The sequence below is a fragment of the Plectropomus leopardus genome, chromosome 2 (genome assembly GCF_026936395.1).
Source record: "Plectropomus leopardus strain MGB_pleo_1.0 chromosome 2, ASM2693639v1, whole genome shotgun sequence".
Classification (NCBI taxonomy): domain Eukaryota; kingdom Metazoa; phylum Chordata; class Actinopteri; order Perciformes; family Serranidae; genus Plectropomus; species Plectropomus leopardus.
In genome coordinates, this window is record NC_142177.1 from 7,780,897 (window position 1) to 7,795,302 (window position 14,406).

Here is a 14,406-nt window from a genome sequence, read left to right on the forward strand (position 1 = left end):
TAATATTTTCCCACACTCGAGTTCAGTGTGATCTTGATATGATTGTCACTCGCCAGTGAGGCTGTTCACACACTGAGAGCTACGCAACACCTCTTCTCATGCCTGTTTAATCCAATATATGCAAGAGCTTGACTCAGATGAAAAGGTGGGAAATGATGAAAGCTGTCATGTCTATTCACTTTAAATTCCTTTCATTCCGGTGCCAAAGGCGTGCAGGCTCCTAATGATACCAACAGTGAAATGAAAGCAGCAAATCTGACTGTGTCAGGCACTGAGCTGTGGTGTCTGGCTGCTCACTGCCTGCTGGGGTTTCACAGTTGGGGGAACCAATGTGTTTACCTCACCGCTTCGTTCTCGATCCAGAAGAGAATAATGCGTCTGATTTCTTATATATACACCTATCAGAATGTTTAAGGGATATTTTGTGAGTTCTGTTGATGGAAGATCTTCAATTTGGTGTAGTTTCTCAATCACTTGTGGGCAAACCAATTCTATACTTCATTTATCTCTAATTTTGGCAAATAATAGCTGTTTGTCTCAAAGTAATGGATGGCGGTACTTTTCACCCTTTCTTCCTGAAATTTGTATGCAATAAATTGTGTTGTTTTGTATTCTTTCCCATTTGAAAATGGCACAGCGATGTGCAAAAATCATCAGAGCGATGATAATATGTAAAGCCTTTCTTTCCTTGTCACCGTCTGACAAAGAATAACGTGAGCTGGAAAGAAATTTGAGGCTCCCAATTCAGAGACAGTGAAAATAAACCACAACAACCAAAACATGAGATATTGATTTTGTCTCTTTTTTTTAAAAATCACAGCCAGTGGTGAGCTGTACAGATTTGCCAGACAGTGTGGTGCATGTTGGGAGGCAATGGGAGGGGATAGATTGGGTTGCCATGTGGGAAAATGTCCAAACTTTTTGACATATTTTTTTGCCACAAGACGGAGCAAAAGTACCACTCCGCCTGCTCTTCAACAGGCACGGACAGGTAAGATGGATGAGTGTTTCAAGTCACTGAAAACGCAGAAAGAAAGAAAAATGGCGTGCGAGTCTGTCTGAAGCTCATGCGATGCTTTAATTCCAATGACTGAATAGCAGATGCCAAACAGAGTTACCGAGTGTCTCTTCTTGGCCGCGTCCAGGCTCGGCTCCCTGCCGACATTTCGGCTGTTCCGCAGTATTAGTCCAGACTCCCGCGCCTTCTGTGTTTTCACTGGCGGGGCTGGGGGAGCCATTTTGGGAAGCGCTGAAATCTTTGAGCCGAATGAATGACTCTCTGTGGGTCCTCTGCCAGACTGGTAGCTATCGTCGGGATGTTCTGCTTTAGCGATACCCTCCAGATCTGCTGCGAATGCTGGATGGAAGGCTGCGGAGTCAGTCCAGGCGAGGTCTGAGGATCCTTCTGGAGAGCCCACCGACCAGCGGTATTCTCTTCTCATTAGCCGTGTGGGCTCGTCCTGTCCTGTCCTATCCCTTTCATCCTTGCACGCTATGCTTTTTGAGCGCTCCGGCTTGAGAGGAACAATCCTGGTGATTTCCGACTGGTAGCTGCTGCCGGACAGTCGGTGGAAAGACGTCCTCTGACCTCCCAGGAAACCCTCCATATCCTCGCCACCAGAACTACTGATCTTCCTCTCATGGGTCCTGACTTGTCGCAGTTTTACTTCAGCTAGCTCTTTGTTGTCGATAAGGCCCTTCCCTCGCACCTTCATCACATACTCCCCTTTACCACCTGCTAATGAACTATCGTGTTCTATCTTTCTAGGCCCGTTTACTGAGCCTAAATCGATATCAGCCGGCCCAGCCTGACTCACTTTTTTCTTTACCTGCTCTGTTCCTTGAGAGGAGACTTCCCTCCGCTCTGCTATTGCTATATCCTCTTGTTGGCTGTCTTTATAGCCCCTGACAGACTGATCCTTTCCTGATCCCTGATCATCTTTTATCATCGCCCCCGGGGACGATTCACAATTATTTCCTGTTTTAGAGGTCTTTGCTGGACTGTTGTCCGAGTCTGAGCCCTCATTTTCTTCTTCAGTTGAATCGCTTCCTTTCCCGTAGATGAGCTCACCAGGCATTCCCAGATTTAGGCTCTTGGGTCTCCTCTTTTTCCTTGGATTAGAAGCTGTGCGTTCCTTTATCTGGCGCGAGCCCGGAGCCACATCGTTTGCCTCAGGGTCTGAGGCGCGAGACGGTTTACTTTGAGATTTGTCTTGAAACGAGTCTGCGTTCTCAGATAATTGAATCACAAAACGACTTTTGTTTGTCGGCCGAGGTTCAGAGCATTCATCTGCCTCCCTGGATGATTTTGTTGATGGAAATTCATCAATATGGCTTTTCATTTCTTTTCTGTCATACCCCGTTACCTCTTTATGTATCATCTTGGTAACGTTTATCTCTTTTTCCAGCTCCTTTTTCTCCCATGAGGAATCAGATTTGTTCTTTTCTTCTGCCTTCCAGTCATGGTCCTGTTGATAAGTTTCTTGTTTTTCAATCAATACCCACTCCTCAGAGCCCTACATGTTGGTATAGATTAAACACAGTTAGACACGCCAAGCACAAGTGCTGCAAATAATGAAATCTACACAATTATTTGAATCACAGAAAAGGTAACAAAAGTGAAGTTCTAGTAAACATCAATTTGCATTTAGGGATTCACTGGGCATTATGAGGAGGGATTTTCTTAATTCGATAGGCAAATGAATGATAATGATGCACGGTAGGGTGTGCATGTCACCAAACCACAAATGGTATAAAAAGTAAGCTTATCATGAAAGAGGAAGAATGAAAGATGTGAAACCTCAGGTGAAGTCACCAGAGTCTTCTGGACGAAACCCTCAACAGAGAGGCTGTTAACAGGGTCCTTTCCAACTGTGCGGCCCACCAACTGGCCGACAAGAAGCAGAGGAGAGAGTTTGAGAGAGAAGGAAGAACAGCCGTTAGAGCTTGGACCCGAAATGAGGGAGTAAATTAGTAAGACGTACAATAAATCGTTTCATGCAAAAGCGAAAAAATGGGAACAGCAGAGAGAATCAGAGCTAACAGGACTTACTCTGAAGAAACTTTTTAATGAACTTCAAACTAAAAACATGCAATCCCACGGACCTGACAGCCACCAAATCCACATAACCAAATCAGAAGATATTTGCAATGCAAATGTTTTTTTTTTCACCCTGTAACTACATCAAAGAATCGAGTTGAATCTTTTGGAGACCGTCAAGAGCACAGAGACTTCCCCAGCCTTTGACTGTCGCTCAAACAGAATAATGCACCCCCACCCCCTCCTACGCTTCTTACCTGGAATGAGACGCACGGCAGATTACATTTTCTGCCACAGACGACGCTTGACATTCTGTGGCTTAATCTGATCATCCCAGACAGCAGATGAGAGATTGTCTGAAGACAATTTAGGCAGCAGCAAAAACCGAACTATCCTATCCGAAGACTCCAATCTCAGTGCTCTATCTTCAAAAGCCTAATTACCAAAATGTGATCAAAGCTCGAGAGCTTTCCTGATCTGGCATTAAAAAAAAAAAAAACTGTGTCACTGTTAGGCAATCAAGGAAAATAAAAAAAGGATAACTGATAATTATTTCTCAAGTGCCTCATATTGAGAAAATCTCAAAAACATCTTGACACTAATCTCATCAAGATGCTTCCTTCTGTGCTACATGTCAGTCATCTTCAAGTGCCTCAGAGATTTTGTCAGAATTATTCCAGCACACCAGAGAGAGGCTGAATGCACTTCATTACACACATTTCTTAAAATAAACTGCAGTTTTTTTTGTTTGTTTGTGAGCAGTAGTGTCTTTGCATGGAAGATACATGCCTGGAGGAAAGAAATTAAATAGCCGTAACTACCTTCACTAATCATACTGTATATCTTCAGGCTTGAATTATTCAAATGAAAAGAGCATGTCAAAAGGTGGCAAAACATGTTTCTCCATGTGACAAAAATACGGCCTGTTTTGCTTCAAGTCAAGCAAGAGGAATTCAACATGACAGCACCCATATGGGAATATCAATGTCCTCTAATGGAATGTCAAGCATCAGAGTTTGCTGGATTTGAGATATTGACCCTAGTGGACCTAAGAGCCCACATACCGCACCCCCCCAAGAGCCCTTATACTCACAGCCTTCTTCTCTGGTGTGCCAGTTGGAGAGGTGGCTGACAGACGTTTCTCGCGGTACGACAGCTTGCTGTTCGGCTCCCTCAGGGTTCTCTTCAGCTCGTTGATGCTGGCCTGGTGCTTCAGCAACACGTCCTTCGACTTATCCAGAAACTGGTGGAGTATGTGTCAAAGAAGGAGGGAAAAAAAGATGTAAAGAGAAGCGGACGTGCATTAGCTGCATGTCAACATCCTTTAAAACAGCAGTCCTCACATCAGCACATCTGATATGCATGACTGAACGGGACGTGAGTGCAAGATAGCTGAGTAGATGTGATGTGAAATGCTTACGCTGACGTTCACTAGGATTGTACGGGTGCTTTACTACTCTGTGCCGTAGCCTAGGGAGAGCAATGACATTTCAGATGCTATTGGAGCTCACAAAAAACAAGTATATTTACAATTGAATTAGTTTTTAAGACAATCCATGCAGTCACTGCACTGTAGATGGATGAAGAAATGAATGTGTTACATCTATTAACCTTTCTGGATATTATCAATTCTACATTATTTTGTTTGTTTGGAGTCATGGCAGTCTGTCGTGGAAAGTAACTTTGAACATTTGTTGTACTAACTGACATTTTCTGCAATTTTTAGTGCCACTCTGCAACATTTCAGAGGGAAATTTACATTTACCTGAGTACATTTTTCTTATTACAGCTATAGCTACAAGTAACTACATTTTTAAGTATAGAAAAAACTTACAACAGTCAGGTGTCCATTAGTACATTAAAACATTTGGACTTTTTTTTTGACGCACTTGCCATTAACAAATACCTTCTCATGTGTTTTCAATAGACGCCAAGGGGGTAAAATCCACAGTCCTCCTTACTGTGTGAACATGCTTTGTGATGATGTAATATGGCAGATATACAGCAGTGATGTTTAGTTGGAGCACCTTGTCGCGTTTTTGATGTCTTTAAGTTGTTCAAATTTCAACTTAACATTTTGAGACATTTAGCCTATCTGCTAAACCTCTGTTCCATTTAAATAACAAGGTGGTCAGACTATGTTTCAGAAGAAGGCAAGGATTTAAGAAAAGCCAAAAAACGGAAACAAAAAAAAGAATACAAAATTGTGTATGACCTTCCAGATCTATCTTGAAAAAAAAATGCAACCAATTGCCCTGGAAAACGTAAATAAATAAATCTTGGTATTAAGTTATGTTTGATAAGTAACAATAAAATTTGATTTTGTGAAGTTGCGGCAACTTAAAGTTAAATAGTAAAGTTATCATGTTCTTTCTTTGTGTAGGCAACTTAAGTAAACTACATTAAACTGATTTACCTTGATCATGACAAACAGCATTTTTTGGGGTTGAGTTAGCATATCTGCAAGTTATGTCATGTTAACGCATTTAAGAATATACAAATGTGAGTGAGTAGTCTGCAACCACAAAAATACATTAATAAATAGCACAATGTTAACATCTACAGTGTTGTTTTGTTTGTTACAGTTTGCTGAAATTCTTCATTTAGCATGTATGTTGCCTGAAGCTGGACTGCATATTTAGAATATTGTTTTTTGTCATAAAACTGTGCCATGGAGCCCTGCGGAAATGGTGTCAAGTCAGAGAGAGAAACTTTAGTCTGAATAAATCTAGATTTTTTTTAAAAGATATTTTTATAAAGCTTAAAAGAAGCCTTGTATCAAGAATCTCAGAATGCCATTTTGTTAAAATAAAAAAATCCTGCAAACTATTTATTCTTTGTTGTGCTTACTTTTTTTTTTAATCAATCAGGCAATCAGTTCCCTAAATTCTATTGAGCAAACACAAATGTGAAGTACAATCAGATCAATTTGCTGGCATGGAAAAGAAGTTAGTGTCACTTGTTATTTTTAAATTGCAACAACTTCACAAAATAAAGAAAATGCAACTAAATTTTAAGTGAACTTAACAATTAGATATAAAGTACAATTAATATATAACTAGTTTGTCCTTTTTAATTTTCAAGGCAACCAGTTTCCTCGATTTTTTTAAAACCAGATCAACTCGTCAAATTTTACTGTTTAGCTCCACCTTTACCTTCTACAACAAAAAAATGTGATGCAAGTATCAATGCATCAGTACTTACAATATAATAATGTAATATATGTTAAGATTTTATCTTATGGCTCAATGCACTCAAAAACTTTTTTTAACATGTAAGACATATATTATTATATATTCTTTAGGAAGCATAAAATATGCATTCTTGATTTTTATGGCAGCTTCTTTATCGACCCTCTGATATCTAGATCAGTCACTTTTCTCCTGCTGCTTCCAGATGCCTTTAAGAAGTATTTAGACCTTTCAACCTTAAGCAAATCTTTGCAATTTCTTTTAAAAACATGGAGGAAAAGGCAGTGAGAAACTTGATTAGACATGTTACACAAATTGCAAAAAAATAGTAGATTTGGATTTTTTTTTTAAATTAGGGAAACATGTCTCTCAAAAAGAAATGCTAGAGAAAAACTACTATAGCTATGTCTCATAATTATATATTTAAAATTATAATAAAAAATGTAAGCCCCTTTTTTTAAGGTCATTTCCTTTTTAAATGTTTTGAAAAACTGTATTTATTTATTTATAAACTAACTTTAAGGTTATTTTCTTGTACTTTTTTTGTTTTTATTATTAATTTCTCGCTATTTTCGGGGGTCATTTCTTCTTCTGCCTTCTTCCCATGTTTTTGCCAGAAATCAAGCCAGTTTGCTCAGATTTCAAAGGGTTGACGATTTCCATAATCTTATTTCAAGGGCCCAAAAAAGACAAGAAAAAAGCCTTGGTAGTATGCCCACAATAAAAGTATGTGCTAATGTCTGAGCTCATTTGGAAGAGCTTTCTCAGTTGCCTTGTTAGGCAACAATCTCCAGTTTTTGCAGCAAATACAGTGAATACTGATGTTGCATTTTACAACCTCAACTGGTACCTAAAGTCTGCATGAATGCGAATGAAATCAATGGAAAGAGCGAACCAGAGGCTTCTTTAAGCCAACAGCTATTTTTCTGAAGAACAAGTACTTTTAATTTTGGTATTTAAAAAGACATTTAGCTGATAGTTTTCTGTATTTTCACTCAAGTAGGATTTTGAATGACAGACTTTATCTCCTTCCTGATAGTAGTATTCCACTAGAGACTAACTTAAAAAAGTACTCTGTGCTCTCAGCGACTTGATATTTCAAATCTCTACCACATTCTAAAAGAAAATATAAAAAATATCTTTCGTTTCAAGCTGTAGGAACATTGCAATCTGTGAAAACCTCCAAAGACTAAAGGTGCAAAGGAACGGCGGCACACACGACAAAAAGCACTAGGGCTGAAGACAGGAACCTGTACCTCCTGCTTGTGCCGAGGAGTGGCCTCCTGGTCCAACTGAGAGAGCTGAGTTGGGGCAGGAGGGTGGGCGAGGGCAAGAGGGGTCAAAGGTGAAGAGTGCAGGGTCAGAGAGTGCAGGAACAAGGTCAGGTGCAGAGACAGGATGGTAGAAGGTCAGTCAGTCAGAGCACAGGCAGGCACACAGACAAGACGGCTAAATTTGGCCACTTATTATCATGCCAAGAGCAATTTGGAAATGATCTGTAAATACATCCCAGTAGACATTTTGGAGGACGATAACAGAATGATGCAAATTAATATACAAGTGGTTTTTCTGTAGCGATCATAGCTGTTCTTGCCAATTGTGAAAGTGAGACAGAAATATCTTTCTCACATCAGTTCAAACTGCTCTCTAAAGCTTTTTTAGCGTGTCGGATTGTGAAAATTCTTCGCCTCAGTTGTCCCTACTGTACCAATCACTGTCAGTCAAACGTTTGCTGGGATGCTTAACCATGACAACTAAGTCCAGACACAACCTTTGCAGCATCACTCGCTCATATGGTGCAATGCAGCACAATCTTTCTTGTATATGATGACATTGTTGACTGCCACAGTTCAACAGCGGAGGAGAGAATGAGATAAAAATTGGACAAATATACTTGGTGATGGATGGATAAAGACAGGTGTACAGACAGAGACCAAATCACCAGACACCAAATACCTCCTGTTTACTGTCAACTGGTGACCCAGCCTCCTCCTTATCGCCAGCAAGAGTGAAGAAAAAAAAAATAAAAAGAAATAGCGTGTTAGCAACAGTGAGCTAGGCTTGAGTTTCTCAGCATAATGAGAAAGGGTTAAAAAAAACTGTGAAGCTGTCAGCGGGATTTATGAGCAGTGCAGTGTAAGCATATAAGCCTGAGTGAATAGGAGTGAAAGGAGAAGAGTTAGTAAAAGCTAAATCCACCAAAAGCCACCACAGCTCCTGCTGGATAAGCCCAAATTGGCCTGAGAAGCTTGTACTGCGTGTACTTTACATCAGCACCCCTGCTGTTTGTGCTATCTCCCTGCACCAAAGTTGGAGTTGTCTTCAAGTTGAAAGCTCTATACGTTTGATTTTAACATAGTAAAAAAATCTACTTTAATACAATGGGTTTTCATTTTTTAAAAAAAGATGCAGTTTGTAGGAAATCTTTACTACCATGATCTCTTTCTTCCTGCTCGGTGTGATGTTGCCTTCGTAGTCCTGCTCCGTCTCCTCAACCCGCTCTTGGTCCTTGTCTTCCTCGTCCTGCTCCAAACTGGGCTCTAGCTCGGTCTCCTGCTCATCCACAGAGGGGCTGTGGAGGCGTCGCTGTTCGCTGATGCTGCGGTGGGACAGTCCATCGTGGTTCTCACACATAGCTGAGACCGGCCGTGAGAACTCTGCTGGTAACAAGAGTTGCAGTATTGTGAGGGATAAGTCAGAGTTCAGCTGATGTGATGGGGGGGGTTAAAGCAGTAGTTTTGGGGAATATGCAAAGGATGCTTTCACACTTGTGTTTCAGCTCATTTGGTCATTGGAGGGATATTCTCCAGTTAATCTGTCATTCATGTGATTTAATTTTTGTTTGGACAGAGTCAGGCTTAACCCTTTGGAACCTGGATCAACATCAGTTTTCTTGTGCGGCATTAAGATGCTTTTTACAAGCATTTAAACCTGTGAATCCAGAACAAAGTGGTTGGATTTTTTTTAGGAAAAATGGGGAAAAAGGCAATGAGCAAGATGGCTAGAAATGCCCCGCAAAAATAAATCAGAAGAAAATTAGACAATTTCTCCAAATAAAAAGGCAAATGTCGAATACAAATTAAATCTTTGAAATATATATAAAAAAAAATAATACAATTCTATTTTGATTTTTTTTTTTTCATTTTTGGGGGGTAAGTTTTCTCGTTTTTTAATTTATATTTTTTACTTTTCTTTTTTGCATATTTTAAGGACATTTTCTTATTTATTTATTTATTTTTCTAAAATTTTCTGGTAATTAATTACATACTTAAGTTACTGCTTGCATTTCTTTTTTTTTTTATCAATATCTTTATAATTTTGAATTCTAAAATTTAAGCTTAGATCTCTGAAGGAGAGAAAAAACACATATTTACAAATGTGCATTTGTACAATGATTCCTTTAGAGGTCGGTCGAACATCTGCACCTTTAGTCCCTCCATAAACAGATCTCTCAGGGAGCTATTGCGGCTCTCACCTCCGTCCAAGCTCCTGGACAGCAGGTACCTCTTGCTGGTGGAACGCTCAAAGTGCGGAGCAGGTCGGTCTATAAGAGCACTGGCCTGTCTGGTTTGAGCCTGTGTCCTTCCACTGTAGCGAAACTTTGAACCCATCACCAAGAAGCCCTTTGGAGGAGGCTCCGGAGACACCAGCCTGTGAAAACAAACCAGTGAACACTCTGATGCTCACACTGCAGCTGCGGCTGCACCTGATGAACCATGAGGCCAGATCGATCCTCACCTGAAGAAAGTGTGATGCTCGATGCAGACCTTCCACAGCCTCTTGGCCGCTCTGTGGTTAGGAAGCTTAAAACCGATTGTGCTTTCAAACTGCTCATACTGGAGAGGAGAGAGCACAGGGAGACAGATAGAGATGGTGTGAGGTACAAAACCAGGTGTTTTTACTTTGTTTTGCTTCAGGCCATCTAAGTACTTCTCCGTGGACTGAAGTCAGTCTTTATTTAGTGTTGGCATATATACTAGTAGTACCATGCAAATATATTTCCCAACATGGATTTTGCTGAATGGACAGAAAACAGCAGAGCTGGGCAGAGGAAGGATAACATCTAATATTCAGACACTGGGAGAAAAATGGGAGGCAAACTACTTCATGGCTCTATATTTACACTCTTTATCCCTCCATTCTGGCTGTGGCTGCAGCTGCAGCCGCTCTGTTAAAGGGCCTCTTTATTTGGCTCGATCACAGGCTCACTGTGCTGCTCTGTCACTTGACTGGGTCTGGCCCAGACAGCCTGTCACACTGAGGCTCAGCATGGAGTTTAAGCTGCAGCGCTGCACAGCACAATGAGGAGGGCCAGAATATAGACCCTGACTGTGCAGAGGGGCAAAAACTGAAGGTATAAAGTGGAGGATTTTTACAGCTCTGTGCTCAGCACAAATGACCACACATTCATTACCGCAGGGAATTTCAACAGTAACAGATGTGGCAGAGCATCAGCTATTATTAAACTCAAAACCTGAGGTCATGGCTTAAAGGCATATTTAACATTTTGGGAAATATGTGTATTTTACTTCTTGCAGAAAGTATTTAGATGACAAAATAAATACCATTCTCATGTCTGTGTACTAATCATGTAGCTGGAGACAGAGATGGTTCCCTGAGCATTTTTAAAATGAAATGGAATAAAATAAAATAAAAAAACAACAACAATAATAATACTACGTCTGAAGTTGTAAAAAATATTTGAGCCTTATATTGAAGGGAAGACAGCCTAAAGTCTAAATGAGCATCAACATTAGCTTATATGTCTTAGCACAAGGTGACTACTCTGCAGTGGGGTACTTATGATTGTTTGTTACTTTAACCTCGCAGCATTTGCAGCGAAAGAAAACAAATCTGTTCTCACACTATCAAATTCTCTTTTTTTTCGTCCCACACTTTTCCTTTTTGAATTTGGAATCCATATCTAGCCTAGCTAGAGGAGATTCAAGACGAGCCACCTCTTTTGAAGTTCAGCAAAATTTAGATGAAAATTAGGCTGTAGACATATGATGCACATTTAGAAAATATTAAAACATTTTCTATGTGGTGTATAGTCGCATATTTTTTACAACTGGAGAATGTGAGTCACTTTAAGTCTACAACAATGACAAACAAAATTAAAATGTAAAAAAATAAATAATAATAACTGCCACAGGATGCCTGCCCCTGGTGTAAAGGCAAAAACTTAAAAATACTCAACCTGCCAGCACCTCTTTTCAGTATCTAACTAGTTAACTAGCTAACTTCCTGGAGTTTAACCATCAGCAGGCAACCAGCAGAGACAACAAGAGTTCACTGCGCCAGGCCAAGAAATAGTACCGCACAACCCCCTCCCCTAACTATACCTTATTCATTTTCTACGTGAGGTTTTTGTATGAATTAAACAAATTAGATGAAAGTGGTTAATTAGGGAGTTTTAGACTTGCTGGTAGGTAGATTTTTTAATGGTTGGACAGAGTTTGCAGTATTTATTCTAGGCTAAGCCTTATATTTAATGTACACACATCAGATTGGTAATGTTCTTCTCATCTAAGTCTACCCAAAATAGTGATAGTCATATTTCCCAAAATGTAATTTTCTTTAAGGGAGTAATCCAGTTGTTCCATATCTCATTTAAATAAAGCTTCAGAATTGGTGAGAGAGTTGTTTTTTTTAAAAAAAAGAATCAAAATTGAAGCAACAGAGGCCCAAATATCCTGACTTTTAATTTCCACTGTGGGTTCAGCTTCCGTCCTACATTGGATCCTAAATTTCCCATGATGCAATTTAATAGAATCTGGAAAAAAATTTCCCTGGCTGGTTAACACCAGGCTCCAAGGAACGCCACTCAGCTTTCTTCCATTTTGTCAAATGACCATGAGACATTATCAAGACATCTGTAAACCTGTTGATAGCAAAAGGTTAAATATGACTTTCTACTGTGAATTTGTGCTCCAATCGGGGTTGTTTTTGTAACACTTTTCTCAGGCCAAGAAAAGCAATTTAAAAATCTGTGAAATCATCACAAAGTAAAGTCTATGAGGGAACTTGCAAGCAGAGCCAGCAGGCAAAACAGTACTGCCCATATTCAGCGGAAAGCATATCCCAAAAGTTATTCAGGACAGTAAAAAAGTTTTATTTTTTGCCTGTGCGCCAGGGGAGCCAAATTTATTAAGCTGAAAAGGTGCCACCTTGGCATCCATAATCAAGTATCTATGGTTAACACATGAACTTGAATTTGAGCCCAGATAACTCAGATAACATCAGTGTAATTGTTTTTTGTTGATTAGCACTACCAATGGCTAATATACAATTTTTTTGTGTAAAATTGACAGAGTATCCATTTAATTATTATTAACCCTACTGGATACCTCTCCAGGTCGTATCTTGATGTAGAAGTTGCTCCTCTTGTAGGAGATCTTCAGGATCTTTGGCCAGGCAAAGCGGTTGATCCTCAGCCTATCACGGTAGATCAGCAGGCCGTTGGCACAGACACCCAACATTATGTCAATCCCTTCAGAATCCTACACAGAACACGGGACAGCAAAGAGGCAGAAATGATTTAACGGTGACACTAAATGCATCTTTGAAACCGACTGTCACGCAAATAAGAAAACAGGCAACCTTAGCATGATGGAGGTCCACCCCGTACATGGACAGTTTCTTTGCGTTCTCCAAGAAGTTAATTTCTGCCTCTGCGGGAGTCATCCCCCTGCAGGCAGAACAACAATAATATCTGTAACTAACATCAACAGGCCTTCTTAAAAAAATAAACCCATAATCTTGCACTGTGGGAGCAGCATAATCTTGGTAATATGCTTGATATCTTCATTTCTAAATTTCTCCTATACATCCCTCCCCAGGCATTATGTCTGGGCATATGCCAAAAAAGCAATGCCAAACAAGAGCAGTGAAGAACCTGTAACTGAGAAAGTGTTCTCGCACTGGCAGGTTTCGCACTGTGTACATCTCAGTGACAGATGGTGCTGTAATGTGACGGCATCTTTCAGCCATATGCATGATGGAGTGTTGCGACACAACAGAAAACTTATCAGCTGATGAATTCTCAGAGGTTTGAACATAGATGAAGATCTGATTGAAACAACACTGCATCCAGTACTTGTAGTTTCGATGGAGCTCCATCACCCTCTCCTCCAGCTCGCGAGTCTGATTGGGGGCGAAGCGGAAGTCGGCGACGTAGTCAGAGCCATGGTCGTCCTGGTCATAGTCCCCCAGCTCGGCTTGAACGGTGTAGGAGCCGAGGAGGGCGTGAGTGACGAACGAGCATGGCAGTCGGCCTGAAAGCATGTCATCTCTCAGCTGCAGACACAGGTAGTATCTGTCAGACGAGACAAAAAGGGGAGGAGAGGAGGGTGTTGGCAGTCAAACAAGCCTGAACCAAGGCAAGCTCCAACAAGTATTCAGCGCAGTTAATCCGTGGCAGTTAGTAGCATTCCAGGTCTAATCCTCGAAAAGGAGTGAGGGATTTGGGTTGCTTTGACACCGGGGCAAATACAGCATGTAAATTGCTACAATACTTTTATGTAAACACTTGTCTTTAGGAAAATTTAGGAAATTATTTGCCGAACTGACATGTGTAAGCAATTTCTCCTCTGATTAACTCTGACAGCACAGCCAAAGGAGTTACTACTGTTGATATTGTAAAAGTGTGCGTGCGTGTGTGTGTGTGTGTGTGTGTGTGTGTGTGTGTGTGTGTGTGTGTCTGTGTCTGTGTCTGTGTCTGTGTCTGTGTCTGTGCAGGCAAGACGTACCTGGTGATATCCTCAGTGAGCTGGGAGGGGTCTGGAGGGTAGAACTTGACAGCAAAGGCAAAGTGCCATGGAGAGTCTGGGGAGAAATTACAACGAGAGCAGAAAGATTAATGATCATGTTTGTCTAAGAAAAAAAGTACAAAACTTTAATAACAAGCCTATGATGGAAATGTATTCAACAGATTACCATTAGTTTGTTACTCTGTTTAACCGTTTTACTAGATCACTTTATTATTTTAATCATTTTTATCTATTATTATATTCTGTGCTGTTATCTTTTCATCTTTTATCTACTTTTTCTCTTTTATCTCACTCATGGTAGCATTGACTCAGTTCTCAGTTTTAATGAGTACTGCTATTTTAGTGTTTTTGTTTATTGCAAACTCTTGCTTTTTTAATCCATGTGCTTGTGTGCTTTTGTGTG

The 14,406-nt window shown here is 40.3% G+C and overlaps 1 protein-coding gene across 11 annotated transcripts in view; it reads right to left on the minus strand.

The window, feature by feature from the left end:
* Positions 1-14,406, minus strand: part of LOC121952532 (band 4.1-like protein 1) — a 142,131-nt gene that overhangs the window by 51,394 nt on the left and 76,331 nt on the right. For 5 of the 11 annotated variants that reach the window (XM_088083831.1, XM_042499281.2, XM_042499315.2 and 2 more), the window contains 12 exons: positions 13,983-14,058; positions 13,331-13,549; positions 12,835-12,922; positions 12,582-12,734; positions 9,970-10,067; positions 9,707-9,882; positions 8,665-8,891; positions 8,188-8,223; positions 7,488-7,532; positions 4,134-4,283; positions 2,801-2,887; positions 1,119-2,516 (listed from right to left, as the gene is read on the minus strand). In XM_088083831.1, coding sequence (XP_087939957.1) covers positions 1,119-2,516; positions 2,801-2,887; positions 4,134-4,283; positions 7,488-7,532; positions 8,188-8,223; positions 8,665-8,891; positions 9,707-9,882; positions 9,970-10,067; positions 12,582-12,734; positions 12,835-12,922; positions 13,331-13,549; positions 13,983-14,058 — 2,753 coding nt within the window. The remainder of the gene's footprint in view (positions 1-1,118; positions 2,517-2,800; positions 2,888-4,133; positions 4,284-7,487; positions 7,533-8,187; positions 8,224-8,664; positions 8,892-9,706; positions 9,883-9,969; positions 10,068-12,581; positions 12,735-12,834; positions 12,923-13,330; positions 13,550-13,982; positions 14,059-14,406) is intronic. The other 6 variants (XM_042499291.2, XM_088083857.1, XM_042499299.2 and 3 more) reach the window with 6 other exon arrangements.